General features: G+C 31.7%; 1 protein-coding gene across 3 annotated transcripts in view; it reads right to left on the bottom strand.

The window, feature by feature from the left end:
• Positions 1-13233, bottom strand: part of LOC136977859 (papilin-like) — a 108218-nt gene that overhangs the window by 73273 nt on the left and 21712 nt on the right. For all 3 annotated transcript variants that reach the window (XM_067273448.1, XM_067273446.1, XM_067273447.1), the window contains 2 exons: positions 3324-3493; positions 3079-3211 (listed from right to left, as the gene is read on the bottom strand). In XM_067273448.1, the coding sequence (XP_067129549.1) occupies positions 3079-3211; positions 3324-3493 (303 nt within the window). The remainder of the gene's footprint in view (positions 1-3078; positions 3212-3323; positions 3494-13233) is intronic.

The following is a 13233-nucleotide window of genomic DNA, read 5'->3' as shown; positions in this document are numbered from 1 at the left end:
GATTTTTCAGATGGAAAATTTTATATTAAATTGTTTTTTCATATCAAATATATATAATAAAAATTTTTTGCTTGATGAAGACAATAATCCATCATTGAATGAACTTGAATGTATATTTGACATTTGAAATTTCTTGATCGTTCCCCGCACAGCTGGGGATAAAAAAAATGTGCTCTCAGTCAGATATTTTTTCTAGGATTGTCCCACACCCAAAACCAGAAATGGAAGTTTATTAATTAAAAAGTTTAACATTAAAATATCGCTTACATATAATAAAAGAGAACAAAAATTATCATTATTAATTTTCTTCTCCTTTTTGTAGTTTGTGTACGTGTCCTCAACAATACTTTATGTTTAAAAAAGCTATTAATGCCAAAAGACAGTCTATTTAATGTGTTATTTTTATAAATAATAATAGAGTGAATAAAAGATTTTGCAGTAATACACAAAATTCATCCATTATGAGAAAAACAATTAATGAGTCAATTTACTTTATTTTTGTATTAAACTATTGATAAGTTCCATGTAATCATCAGAAATTTTTTTGTATACAGTTATAATAATAATATATTATAAAAAAATTGTTGCAGCATGTATATATATAGAAAGGTAGATCAATAAATAACCAGTCAAAAGCAATAGCATGAAATATAAACATTTTATTTTAGCAATAATTATCCATTGTTCAAACACTTGTCCTACTTTAAGACAAGCCTACTTATGCTTCATTCAAAGAATGTAGTGGGACACTAATGGTAACCAATCACAGACTGCAACTGCACTTAAATGTCCAAAGAAAATTACCTATCTTTAAATGCATTTTTCAGTTCTCCAAAAACATGAAAGTTGCAGGATGACAGGTCAGGATTATAGGAGGGATGCTTAAGCACCTCCCATCCAAACTACTGTAGCAGGTCCTTTGTCCTTCCGGTTTGGTCTGTGGCAATGTCATATTTTATGTATAGATTTAATTTTATATTTTTTATTTCTTTTAATCCTTTTCTCTCTATCCCTTTGTCCTTCTGTTCTTTTGTTTTCCGTATTTCTAGAAATTTCTAACCCAACCCTTCTCTACCAGAGTGTGGGGGATTAACAATAGAATGCAGGAAGCCCCAAGGGCAAAAACTCATATTGAGGGGTCACTTTTTGGTTGGACAGCAAGGAAATGAGAGGTGTACCAGGAAAGCTCTGGATTGTTTCAACAAGGGCTGGAGAGTGCGATCTCAGAATAAGATCACACTCTCCAGCCCTTGTTGAGACTTAATAAGAGACTTACAAGAAAATTGTAAGCAAGATTTTAAAGTGGAAGACTCCTCAGAGAAAATTCTATATTTTGAGAAAAGAAAAAGTTCAGAGCAGTACATCTGTAAGGACATTAGAATTGGAACTGAGCCATCACACCGAGAGATTCATTGAGATTTTGGATACCCCTTTCCTATAAATCCTTCCTTTCTTCATCTTCGATCTATACACATATTTAAACTTATGTAGTCTACTGGTACTTTATCAATTAACAGGATTTATTATACTGGATTTATGGATGCAGAAATTAAGTCTTACAGATCAGAAATAATATTGTTTATTTATTCACCTGTTTGAACAATTTAAACAATATTATTTCTGATCTGTAAGACTTAATTTCTGCATCCATAAATCCAGTATAATAAGTCCTGTTAATTGATAAAGTACCAGTAGACGACATAAGTTTAAATTAAGATAAAGGACACAAAAGCATAATAATTATACACATATAGTCTTCATTTAGTTTTAAGTAGGTTAAGATTAGGCTAAGAATTTGATCCACGATTGTAGAATACGTCTCATCACATATTAATCGTATCAAATTGTTAATTGTAATGACTTCCCATACGAGAAGAATTCATTGTACTGTACATATTATTATTGCAAGGAAAAATCTGGGAGTTGTATCAGGGTTGGGACCTGAAAATTCTTTGTTCAAATGTGAAAATAAAGTTTGTTCTTTGTGTATCATCCTTTGTGTTATTCTCTTTCATGTTGAACATCACAGGTCTGTTCTTCTTTGAGAGAATATGGTACTCACTATGCACATGCTTTCCTAAAATAGAAATGTTTGTGCACAGTTGTGTGCACAGTGTTGAAACTCAGTCCTGCAGCAATTGCAATGTCACAGTGTTATCTGTCTGTCTGTGAACAAAAGGTCTTCTACCATTTGCACATTCTGTGATTTGGCTGCATATTGCAGATGTCCTGATCATTACTTATCTTTCACCTCCTCAATCCTTCCCAAAATTATTTTGCCCACACCTTAACTTGGTCAAGACTTAAGATACACCTGTTGCATTTACCAATAAACAGAAGTGGGCCCACAACTTTCAGTGACTAAAAACCTGATTTCACCTGTTGCTTGACTTTGGATGCTTCCATTTTCCACCATAATCATGCAAACAAATGACTAAAGCTACAGATTTACCTTATAAAGGAATGTACTTTTTTGTGCACTGCACCTTTTGTGCAAATTTCTGCTTTGTGTGACACTTATTCAATAATTTACAATTTCAAATTGTTTCCATTTATTATTTCTATAACCATCAGATATCAAAAAAGTACATCTGCATTTTATGACTAAAAACTTTAGTATTAGAATTTCATAAGATTTGGTTTGATTGCAGTAAAGTTTTAGAATTATTTGTATAGCAATTGATATACATAGATTCATGTTTTTGTGAATGGCATATATGAACTGTATATAGCCCTTGATTCAAGAATTATACACAGTTCATGTTACTTATAACAATAATTAATCTTCAAGATATATTAGAATGTAATTTTTTTGAAGATCACAGAATATTATAATAAAAAATTAGCCATACATTATAAAAACCATTAAAAAATAAAAAATACTCATTAATTTCCAATTATACAATATTTTTATACTTTTACAATGTTTAAAAAAGTCTGCATATGCAACACTTTTTTAAACATTGTTTCAAATACATAAATTTGAAAACTAATTTAAAACATATAGCAAAATAAAGGAGAAAAATATTTTTGTTAAAAGTGTCTTCATACATTATTAAGTTATGCAATCCAACTTACCACCACTACAAGTTTTTGAACATTCTTGAAAGTCTTCAGTTTCCCAAATGTAGGTAGCTGTTGGTACTAATTTATCTTCCACTGGAACAGAATATTCATATCTGATACCTGGATTTCTTTCTTGATACAATAACTTTAAAAATTTTTGATGTTTTACAATGAAAAAATATGAAATGTTATTAAATTTCCATTTATAATAATTACTTTTAAGTAAAATTAAATTTTATTAGTTTCATTAAACTTACAACAATGAAAAGTGGTTCAAGTGTTGGACCTGCTGACCATAAACGTTCTGGTTGTGATAAATCATGTTTACGTTCATAATGAAATTCCACACCGGCAATAGTAAAATCTCCAGGGTATTCTATCTTCCAATTTCCATTTAAATAATAATAACCAGAAATGTTTCTAACAGCTGAAATAATTTTAAATTATTAGAAATCTACTGTTTAAATATTTACTTATGCTTAAAACAAAATCAGTATGAAATTCAAAACAAAATAAAAAAATATATATATATTTTAATGTTTAAAAATGTCAAAAAATTATTTAGATAATTAACAATTTCTAATTTTGTTTTTTAAACAAACTGTTAACTGATGAAAATTATAGTACAATTATAGATTGTATTTTTGTTTTAAGAAACAAATTAATATTAGTTTTTTTTTTTTTATTTATTTGCTGTTGCCATGTCTTGTATTATTTACTACATTGTACTTGATGCTGTGTTTCAAGTATAATACAATAATTAATTCTTTTCAAACTAGCAATTCCATCATTAACAGCAGACTTAAGAAACATAATATTGCTAATAAAGTCTAAGGAGCCATTCATAATAAATGAATGTTTTTCAGGACAATTTACATTTCATCATTAAACCAATATCAAAAAATCCAGCAACAAGTTTTATTTTAAAAAGTTTTCATATTTTTGATTATTATGAAATGGCAGAAAGCTCAATTTTGAAAGTAGGGACGAGTTTTATAAAAAATTGTAAATGCTAATAACGAGTAAAATTATCATTAAGTCTAACCCTGCTCAAGATATGACACACAACCCCCATTTATCTCCCCACCCCCTTGACCTTTAACCACCAAAATTTAAAAGTATTGTTGTAACTGATCTATTGTAACTTGATCTGGGCATCAAGTCAAGGTGGAAATCCCAACATACTTTCCTTTGTCTGAGAGAGTCCTTGTGTAGTCGTCACCCCAGTCAGTTGTATCTCAGAGTGAATAAAGTTAATTGTTAATTAACTATGTGTTTTTATGTGAAACAGTGTCAAAAACAAAATTGATATAAAAAGTATCAATCCCCTAATATCCAAATTTTCCTGCAAAATTTCAGAAATTTTTGACAAAAACACTAAAGTTATTAAGCTTCAAAGTGGGTGAACAAAATCATGCTCGCTACATACGCACTAATATCCATACATACAGAAAAAACTCCTGAATTTTTTAGATTTCTCAATGTTTCAAGGTCCCGAGTCCAAAAATATAAAATCTTGGGTGATCATGTTTTGACTGATCGCCACACTTTCCCTCTGTTATATATAGCAGAGCTAGGAAAGTAAAATCAAATATATTAGCATAAAACAAATAACTGGCTCAAGCATTAGTTCTAAACATAAAACATTTAAATTATTTAAATAATTTAACAGAAATCATATAAGTAACACAAGTGTAATTGACACACATTAGTGGTATTGTATTTTCCAAACCTAAACATAATAATTATTAAGCAATTTGAGATATGCTTCACATTTATGTAGCTACTAAATATGAAATTTATTTCACATTTTCAATGATTATGTGTAAAAGATCCATTTGTTAAGAATTTAAAAAAATTAATTTCACTATTTTTATTACTTAGCATTGTTGACAATGTTACAAATAAATCTACTTAACTCCTTATCTGCAGCATGGAGGGCCCTTAATTTACTTGTTATTTTTTTTACCTTTGTTTTTCATTTTATTATTACTGTTAAATATATTCACACCTTTGACGTGTCCAGCATAACGTTTAATTCTATAAAAACGTTTCGGAAAGGGCCACCATGCAGAATCCGAGAACTCCTAGAATGTTTGCCTTTGGGAAAACACATAAACCGAGTTCACAATTATGCCCAGTGGTAGAGAAATGCAATGTGCCTACCTACTTAATAGAAAAGAGGTTGGTTAAGTTCTTGCGTGAAAGAATACCATACTCCCCTTTTTCAATTAGGAACTCCATACAATTGCTCCGGAAACTTGAGAACATCGCACTCGTGGATAATGAATACATGACTGTATTAAACTACAAGGCATTATACCCATCTATTAAATTACCGCCATGTTTCTGTGAGCCAAGAGATTTTTTATTCAATAACATCAAGAATCCATCAAAACATCATAAGGACATATTAGAATTGGCTCATTTGATTTGTCATATGTCATTCTTTGGCTTTGAAAGAAAGACATACTTACAGGAGCATGGAGTACCAATGAATAGCCCTACATCGTCTTTAATTTGTGAGCTTGTCCTACGTAAATTGGAAAACCATATCCTACCTGTCTTCCAGGAAGATATAGTAGTTTACGCAAGGTATGTTGATGACATCTTCATTTTGTGGAAGAATAAACAGAATACAAACTGTTTTATAAACTTGGTCAACGATAACTCTTATGGCCTCACGCTGGAGCTAGAACAGGAAAGTGAGTGTCAGGTTAATATCCTTGACTTGGAGATTATATGTAGAGAGGGACACATAGTAACAAAAGTATACTGCAAGCAGGTTTATCAACCTTACATCATTCCCAGGAATTCATCGGACCCAGAACACATAAAGTTAACGGCTTTTAAATCATGGATAAAAAGAGCTCACACACACTGTACCAGCATATATGACATGTACAGAGAGTTAGATTACATATGCAAAATAGCACTTCAACAAGGTTACAGAAGGCAAACAGTGGATACTCTTATTAAGACCTTCCAACCGCACAGCCAACGCATAAAGGAGAATGAACATAGAGAAAGGATTGTCCTTAGTTACATACCATATTTAAACCAAGTTACTAAGAAAGTGGCCAGAAAACGGAATATCCGGATAGTTTATAGACGTAATCCTACGGTTTACAGGCTTTTGAGAAATAATAAGGAAAGATATAGATGCGATACCCTCAGAGGAGTTTACTCAATACCGTTAAAAGATAATAGATTCAACTCCAACCTAGTTTACGTAGGGACTACCATGAGGAATTTGAAAAAAAGGATTGAGGAATATAAATACACAGTCAATAAAAACATAGATAGTATGGTACTAGCTGCATTCGCCAAGGAGCAGGATGTTACGGTTTATTGGGACAAGGTGGAGATTATTAAACCTACAAGATCAGCACAAGCAGTGAAATACATAGAAAAAATGGAAATACACAAGGCGCATCTCAACAAACAGTGCATTAATCATAGCACTCCGACAGTTTATCCATGGCCTGGAAGTCTTTCTATAAAAAGGATATGACGTAATTTTATGACTCCGCAGAAGCCGCTTTACTTTATTCCTGTCTAATATTGTTTTTACCTTTGGGTAATTTATATACGTGTGCTGGGATTATTTTGGAGGTTTAAATTTTACGTTAGATGTGACGTTATTAAGAATGGATTTACGGGTTTTACCATTAGATGCACGACCAGTTTTTGAAATCTTCGTTCTTTTTTAAATTCAAATTTTTGTTTGTTTCTTTGTAAACATTAACTGAAGAAGATCTCTTAAAGAGATCGAAAACGTTTTTATAGAATTAAATGTTATGCTGGACACGTCAAAGGTGTGAATATATTTAATTTTGTTACATAGGTCCAGTAAGCATTTCTTATTATTACTGTTATTTAGTTATTCTGATTGTATTTGATTTCATTTTATATTTTCTGAGTCTGTAATTTTATTTTTTATGTATAATTTAATTGGTCTGGCTTCACACATTTCAAATGTTTATTTTCAAATTTTTCAAAAAGAACCTTTTTTCAAATTAATGCTCTATTTGATATTAACTTATAATTTTTTGTGTTCTAATTGAAGATGGTTAGTAATTAAAGTTTTTGCTGTGATTTATGGTTTCTGTGTGGTTTATGTATCAGTGACATTTTGAGTAGTTAAACATAAATCATACAAAATAGCAAGTACTTTTGACGTCACATTGATATCTTCTTCAGCCGATATAGAATATATTAAAAATACTGTAAGAAAGTTTGCTTAAACCAAAAACATAATATTTTTTAATTTAAGACATCAATGCAATATATCAAAAGTACTAGACTTATATCATACTGATTTTAGCATATAAAATTTATATTTGATTGTCAAATCAAAAGTACAGATTAATTAAAAATATAATAATAATCAATAATCATCCAATTTTAGATTAAAGTTGAATATAATTAATATCAATAAAATTGTTATGTTATAATATACATACTGTATATATTTTATTTTTAAAATTAAACTAATAAATGATTGAATTAATTTGCTATTATAGATAGACATTATTATCATCTGTTAGGAAGTTTAACAATTAAATTTATAATTCACCTTATCTAGAATTATCTGAAATAAAATAGCTTGAAACATGGTTTAAACCTGCAACTCTTACATATCAAATGGTTATATTTCTAATTGTGCACTCTAAGTCATATCAAACAAGATTTCAAATCCAGTCCAGAATATATAAATTTTAGATCTTATGATAATCTTATTGGCTACCAGTTACAATTCATTTGTAACTGATTGGCATTTGTTTTGCTCTTTATTAGTTCACAGACTGATAAAGAGACAAAGCATACTCAATCAGATACAACTTTCATATCATGGCTATGATGCTAGAATTAGATAATGTTAGAATTAACTTTAAAAATATATATGTACAGGGTTATTACAAGTGAATCATCGGATTTAAGGTAACTGTATTTCCTACAATAATTCAGATTTAACAATGAGTGATATATTAAAAGAACTAGAGACTCTCCAAGTTTGTTATAGGACTACAAATATTCTATATATGTTCCTTTGGTAACATGACACACAGTGCTGTAACTAGCCATTCTTGTGCCCTGTGCAAGAATTTGCATTTAGGTCCCTTAATTAATTAGGTTTGGGAAATAATAAAACAAATACATGCATTTTGGCCCCCTTTCTGAGTGGACCCTGTGCAGATGCACCTGTTGCACCTGCCTGTTTATGGCACTGATGACACATATCCAAGTAATAGTTCAGTTTGCCCCATGCATTGTAGCATGTTTTCCTGAATGGTCATAATTGCAGCAGTAATGCAGCCCCTGAGCTTTGCCAAAGATGTAGGTAATGGCGACACATAAACTGTGTCCTTTACATATCCTGACAAAAAAATCACACTGTGAGGTCCAGAGATCTGGGAGGCATTTGTACAGTGTTAAGTCATTGTTATTGCAGTGTCCAGGCTAGCAGTGTGAAAGTTCTCTGTTCAGATATTGATGCATTTCAGTATGCTAATGAGATGGATCCCCATCTGCTATAAGACACAGTCATCAGAAATTCCTTCTGCAGCATAGCTGCCATTTTGACAATGGAAGTCATGTTGCCACCAAGAGTGTCATATGGAAATCTTCAAATGTGTGTTTCAAATTGGAGAGTTTCTCTTTCATTTCTTTAGAACCAGACATCAATAGACAACATTTCTTCTTCATTAATTTTTCTAAAATTTTCCAATTTCATTATGCACCTTTGTAGTAAACAGTTGATTTTGCCTCTTGAAGTAATGGAGTGAATTTTTTCCAATTTCTATATAGTTCATTTAGAGTTTAGAACCAACACCAGCAGTCTTTTTAAATAAAATTTTACAGAAGGCTGCACCCTCTTTTCTGGAATAAGCCAACCAATTCCCCATTATGTTTCCACCTTGATGTAATGGGGGAATTGTGGTTTGTGCTGCAGCATTTCAGTAATCTTCCTCACATAAAGATTGTGGCTGGGTCTAAAAGGTACACAACCAATGCCAAGATGGAAGGCATTTAGACAGTATAATAAATGCCACAAATGACCTCCTTGGGGCACTGATGACAGTGACACTGCATTGTATTTAAACTTGCATCTGCACTGAGAGCTCTGCTGGCATCAAATATTCTAATACTCACACATGATTATTCTAATCTCTTCTGTTACATGTGAGGAATTGAAGGCAGCTTCCGGGCTTAGTTGTAGGCTTATTGCTGTTGACCTACAGGAATCTTCAGTATAAAGTGTGGAGTCTTTCTAAAGGCAAATCTTCACTATAACTAGAATTATCCAAATTAATCTCCAATACTGCAAGACGGCTTCTGCAGTGTTGAGTTGCTCTCTAGTCATAGAAACCCTGGGTATTCAGAGGTTAGGTTAGGATGTGGTAGTCTTTATCATCATCTATATGATAAGGATCCAACAACTTGCATTTTGTCAGTAAACAAATTCAGGTATTTTCCAACTCAGATTTCTGGTCAAGGGATCTAGTTGCTGTGGTTATAATTAAAGTTGCGCTAATAAGACCCGTCTAGGGCCCGTTCTTGTGGACGTATTTTGATGAAACTTGATATATATGTTATATGGACCATGGGGAAAAGGAAAATGCAAAAAACTATTTAGTTCAAATTTTTACCACTAGGTGCAAAAATGGCACATGAAAAACAAGAAACACAAAATGGAAACATGCAAAAGGTTTTTATTCACAACATCTGTTCAATGTGTAATCCATTTGCATCAATTACATGTTCAAAATGCCTTACAATGCTGTAAGGTGTTTTGCAAAATTGTAGAAAAAAAATTATTAAATGAGTTTTATTAATAGAAGTGCTCAAGAATGGGCAATCATCCACACTGTTCCATAGATCTACCATTGGCCACATTGGACATTGAATTGACTGTTAACCTTGTGAAACAGCACATTCTCAAATTGTACATTCTTAGCTGTCCTAGGGGCCATGCTGCATATCACAAAATTTGCAATTTGTGAAAATTTTATTCATCTGGTGATTAGAGTAGCAAATGGGCACAGAGCAGTCTGCAAAACAAATGTCATTTGATGAAGAAGTTTTAATACAGAGTTTTAAAGTTTCTCAAGCAATTTTATTACTGTTTAATAATATTAATAATAAAATTGTAACAAACCAAGAGTGATTTGTGTTCTGTGATACAAAATTTTATTGTTAATCATCCTTTCATTTCTGGTTGGTACAAAAAATAACTTGGCAAATAACTTTCTATTTTTAGCAAATAAAAAATGTGTTTAGTGAATGGAATGGTGATTGTTATAAAAAACCAGGGTAACCTCTGGCTGTTTTATTCAAATGATGCTCACTTGTTGTTTAGATCTTTGGTAGAATAAGGAATTGAGATTTCTGATGCCTTCTAGACCAGTGGCAAACTTAAAATTTAATCTTGAAGGGAGCTGAGTAAACAGATAAAATTTTTAATGCAAATTCTATAAAATTCCCACTTTATGTGACCACTAATTCATAAGTAGTATAGAAATAGAAGACATGACATAATATAAATAAAAAATGAATTTCATTTAGGAAAAGATTTTTGAACTGGTGTTTTTTTCCTTTTACTTTCGGTGTACCAGGGCTCTTGGTCTCCCTTTTGGGTACACCACTATTCTAAACAGAAGTTATTCAACTGCGCTAAGCATACTGGTGTATAGAAGATGTATTGTAAAGCTTTTAGAAGAACAAAAAGGTTATGGAGGAATTTCTGCCCAAGCATTTCTGATGTTTCTAGCAGTTCCAGACTCAAAGATTTTAGCTACTGAATTCTGCTCTAAAGTGGTTTCTTGATTCTTTCCAGCAAAAAGCTTTTGACATGTGCTCAGGAAACTTTTCTCTGCTTACTTGAGTTCATTTTCCTGATTCTAGAACAGATGATTCTAGTGAATTTTTGGTGTTTACTATGCCCTAATCCAGATCCAATGCTGAAGTCTAGACTCTGGCTAAAATGGTGGTTTTCACTTCTAGGATCAAATAGACCATTAAATCATTTGATCCATTTAAATCAGTTGGTCCTGATGGCTAATGCTAATCTGCAATTTGGAGCTGATATTTTGGCTTTTATTCTTTGTCACATCTACCATGCTTGTGTGAAGATTATTCATGGACCAGATATCACATGTAGCAGGTGGTCAACTCTCTTTTAGATGAAGAGTAGTCATTCAGGGTAGCAAGAGGAAGTGAATGATGTATGTGAGCAGAGTGGGCACTGAAGCAAGAACTCCATTTACAATTAAAACCAGTTTATTGGAATACAAAAAGACATCTTACAAAATTTCAGAGATCTCCTAATTTCTAACACAATTCTGCTGGTTATAATTCCAACAACAATCCTTGTGGTATGACTATGGCTCCGGAACACTTTCTCCTTCTGTTGGCATTTGTAATGTCCATCTGGAAAGATTTACACAGGAACCATGCACCAAAGGAACTAACATTTTCTGAAAGAATGATCATTGAACTTAGTAACCTCTCATAGAAACTTACAGATGAGGATATTCTGAGAGAAGCTTGGAGACTGGCAAAATCTTCTTGATGATAGTATTCTGAGAGAAGCTCATCTGTCTTTGTTTTGAGTTTTTTAAAAAGTTTGCATCTCTGATCATGTGTTTTGGTTGGTCCTAGTCCTCCTCTCTTCCTCTCTCAATTGGTCTCGCTCTTGTTGCCAAGGGCTACTTGGAAATGAATTTGAGATCTTGGTAAGGTCAATGCCAATGATTTAATGTCACACTGATCTCAACACCAGCAAGAGATGTTTATTGAAATTTCATGATTTCCATCTATAACTCAGGGTGAAGCATTTTCCTCCTGTCATAAATATAAATATTGTCAGCTGCAACTTTCATGACATTTGGTTTCATTAAACATTTCATTTTATTGTTTTCATGATTGTCAGAGAAAAGATCAAATTCCTGAGTTCAACAGCCTTTAAAATTTTAAGATGGGTGTTTGAATCCTACTCAGAATATCACACTTGTCTGGCATTTGGCTATGTGCTTTTGGCTTGACAGCTAGTAAACAAAGTATTCCTAAGCCTGGTAAGAAGTCATATTCTAAAGAAAAGGCTTTTAGATCAATTAGCCTAATATGTTTCTTGTTAAAAACATTGGAGGAAATATTGATAGGCATCTGAAAAGCAGTTGTTTGAGTATGTTTTCTCTTCATTTCTTTCATATGCTTATCAACTTGACATTATACAAATATGCTTTAACCAGTTTGGTTTTTCAAATTGAGTAAGCTCTAGAAGTCAATGAAATTGCATTAGCTGCTTTCTTGATATTGAGGTTGCTTTGATAAGACCTCTTTTAGGCTATTAAATATACTATAGTCAAGCAGGACATCATTCCTGCTTGTTTGCTGGATTGACTGAATGCTTCATTGTCAAAGCATAGTAATTTCTCTGTTTTGGAATTTCACAGAAAGCATCTGTCATGTAAAACTGCTCTCAAGGTAGTGTTCTCTCATCCTTGTTGTGGTGTCTTGTTGTAGATGATCTAAAGGAATCTTAGCAGTTCTGATTTGTATATCTGAGATATGCAGAAAATATTGTTGACTGTTGGGTGATTTGAGAGTTAAGAAATTTCCCAGCACTCTGTTAAACCTAACACAAATGTAACAGCTCAGCTTGAGCATCAGTCCCGACTAAGGATGGACCGATAAGCAAAATGGCCAATTATCAATTAATCAGCCATACATTATCAGCCGATTAGTGTTAATAATTTATTGTGTTAATAGTTAAATAATATTATGATTATTATTACATGAAATTATGTATTCTTAATAAAAATATAAAATTTCATTCGATGAAAATAATTTTATAACAATTTGTTATAAAAATAATTTTAAATATAAATCTATGTTTTTCTTTTTCAGATTCATGTATTAAATTAAAATAATAAATTATAATAAATTAGTATTTTGAAAAACTTTTTAATTTTAATTAATAGCCAAATCCAAACCTCTCATATGGCTTCCAGTATTGCTTGGAAATTTTTTAAAGAAAGATAAAAACAAGAAGTTTTCCAAGTGCAATTTGTGCCAGTTTTCTATATTGAGAGGTGGAAAAAATGCTAAAACTTTTACTGCCAAAAACATGATAAATCATCTCAAAAAATGTCATCATGAAAA

This window comes from Centruroides vittatus, unplaced genomic scaffold, assembly GCF_030686945.1.
Source record: "Centruroides vittatus isolate TY-2023 unplaced genomic scaffold, ASM3068694v2 contig_480, whole genome shotgun sequence".
Lineage (NCBI taxonomy): Eukaryota > Metazoa > Arthropoda > Arachnida > Scorpiones > Buthidae > Centruroides > Centruroides vittatus.
Note: the sequence above shows the minus strand (reverse complement) of the source record. Positions and strands in the feature narration are given on the sequence as shown.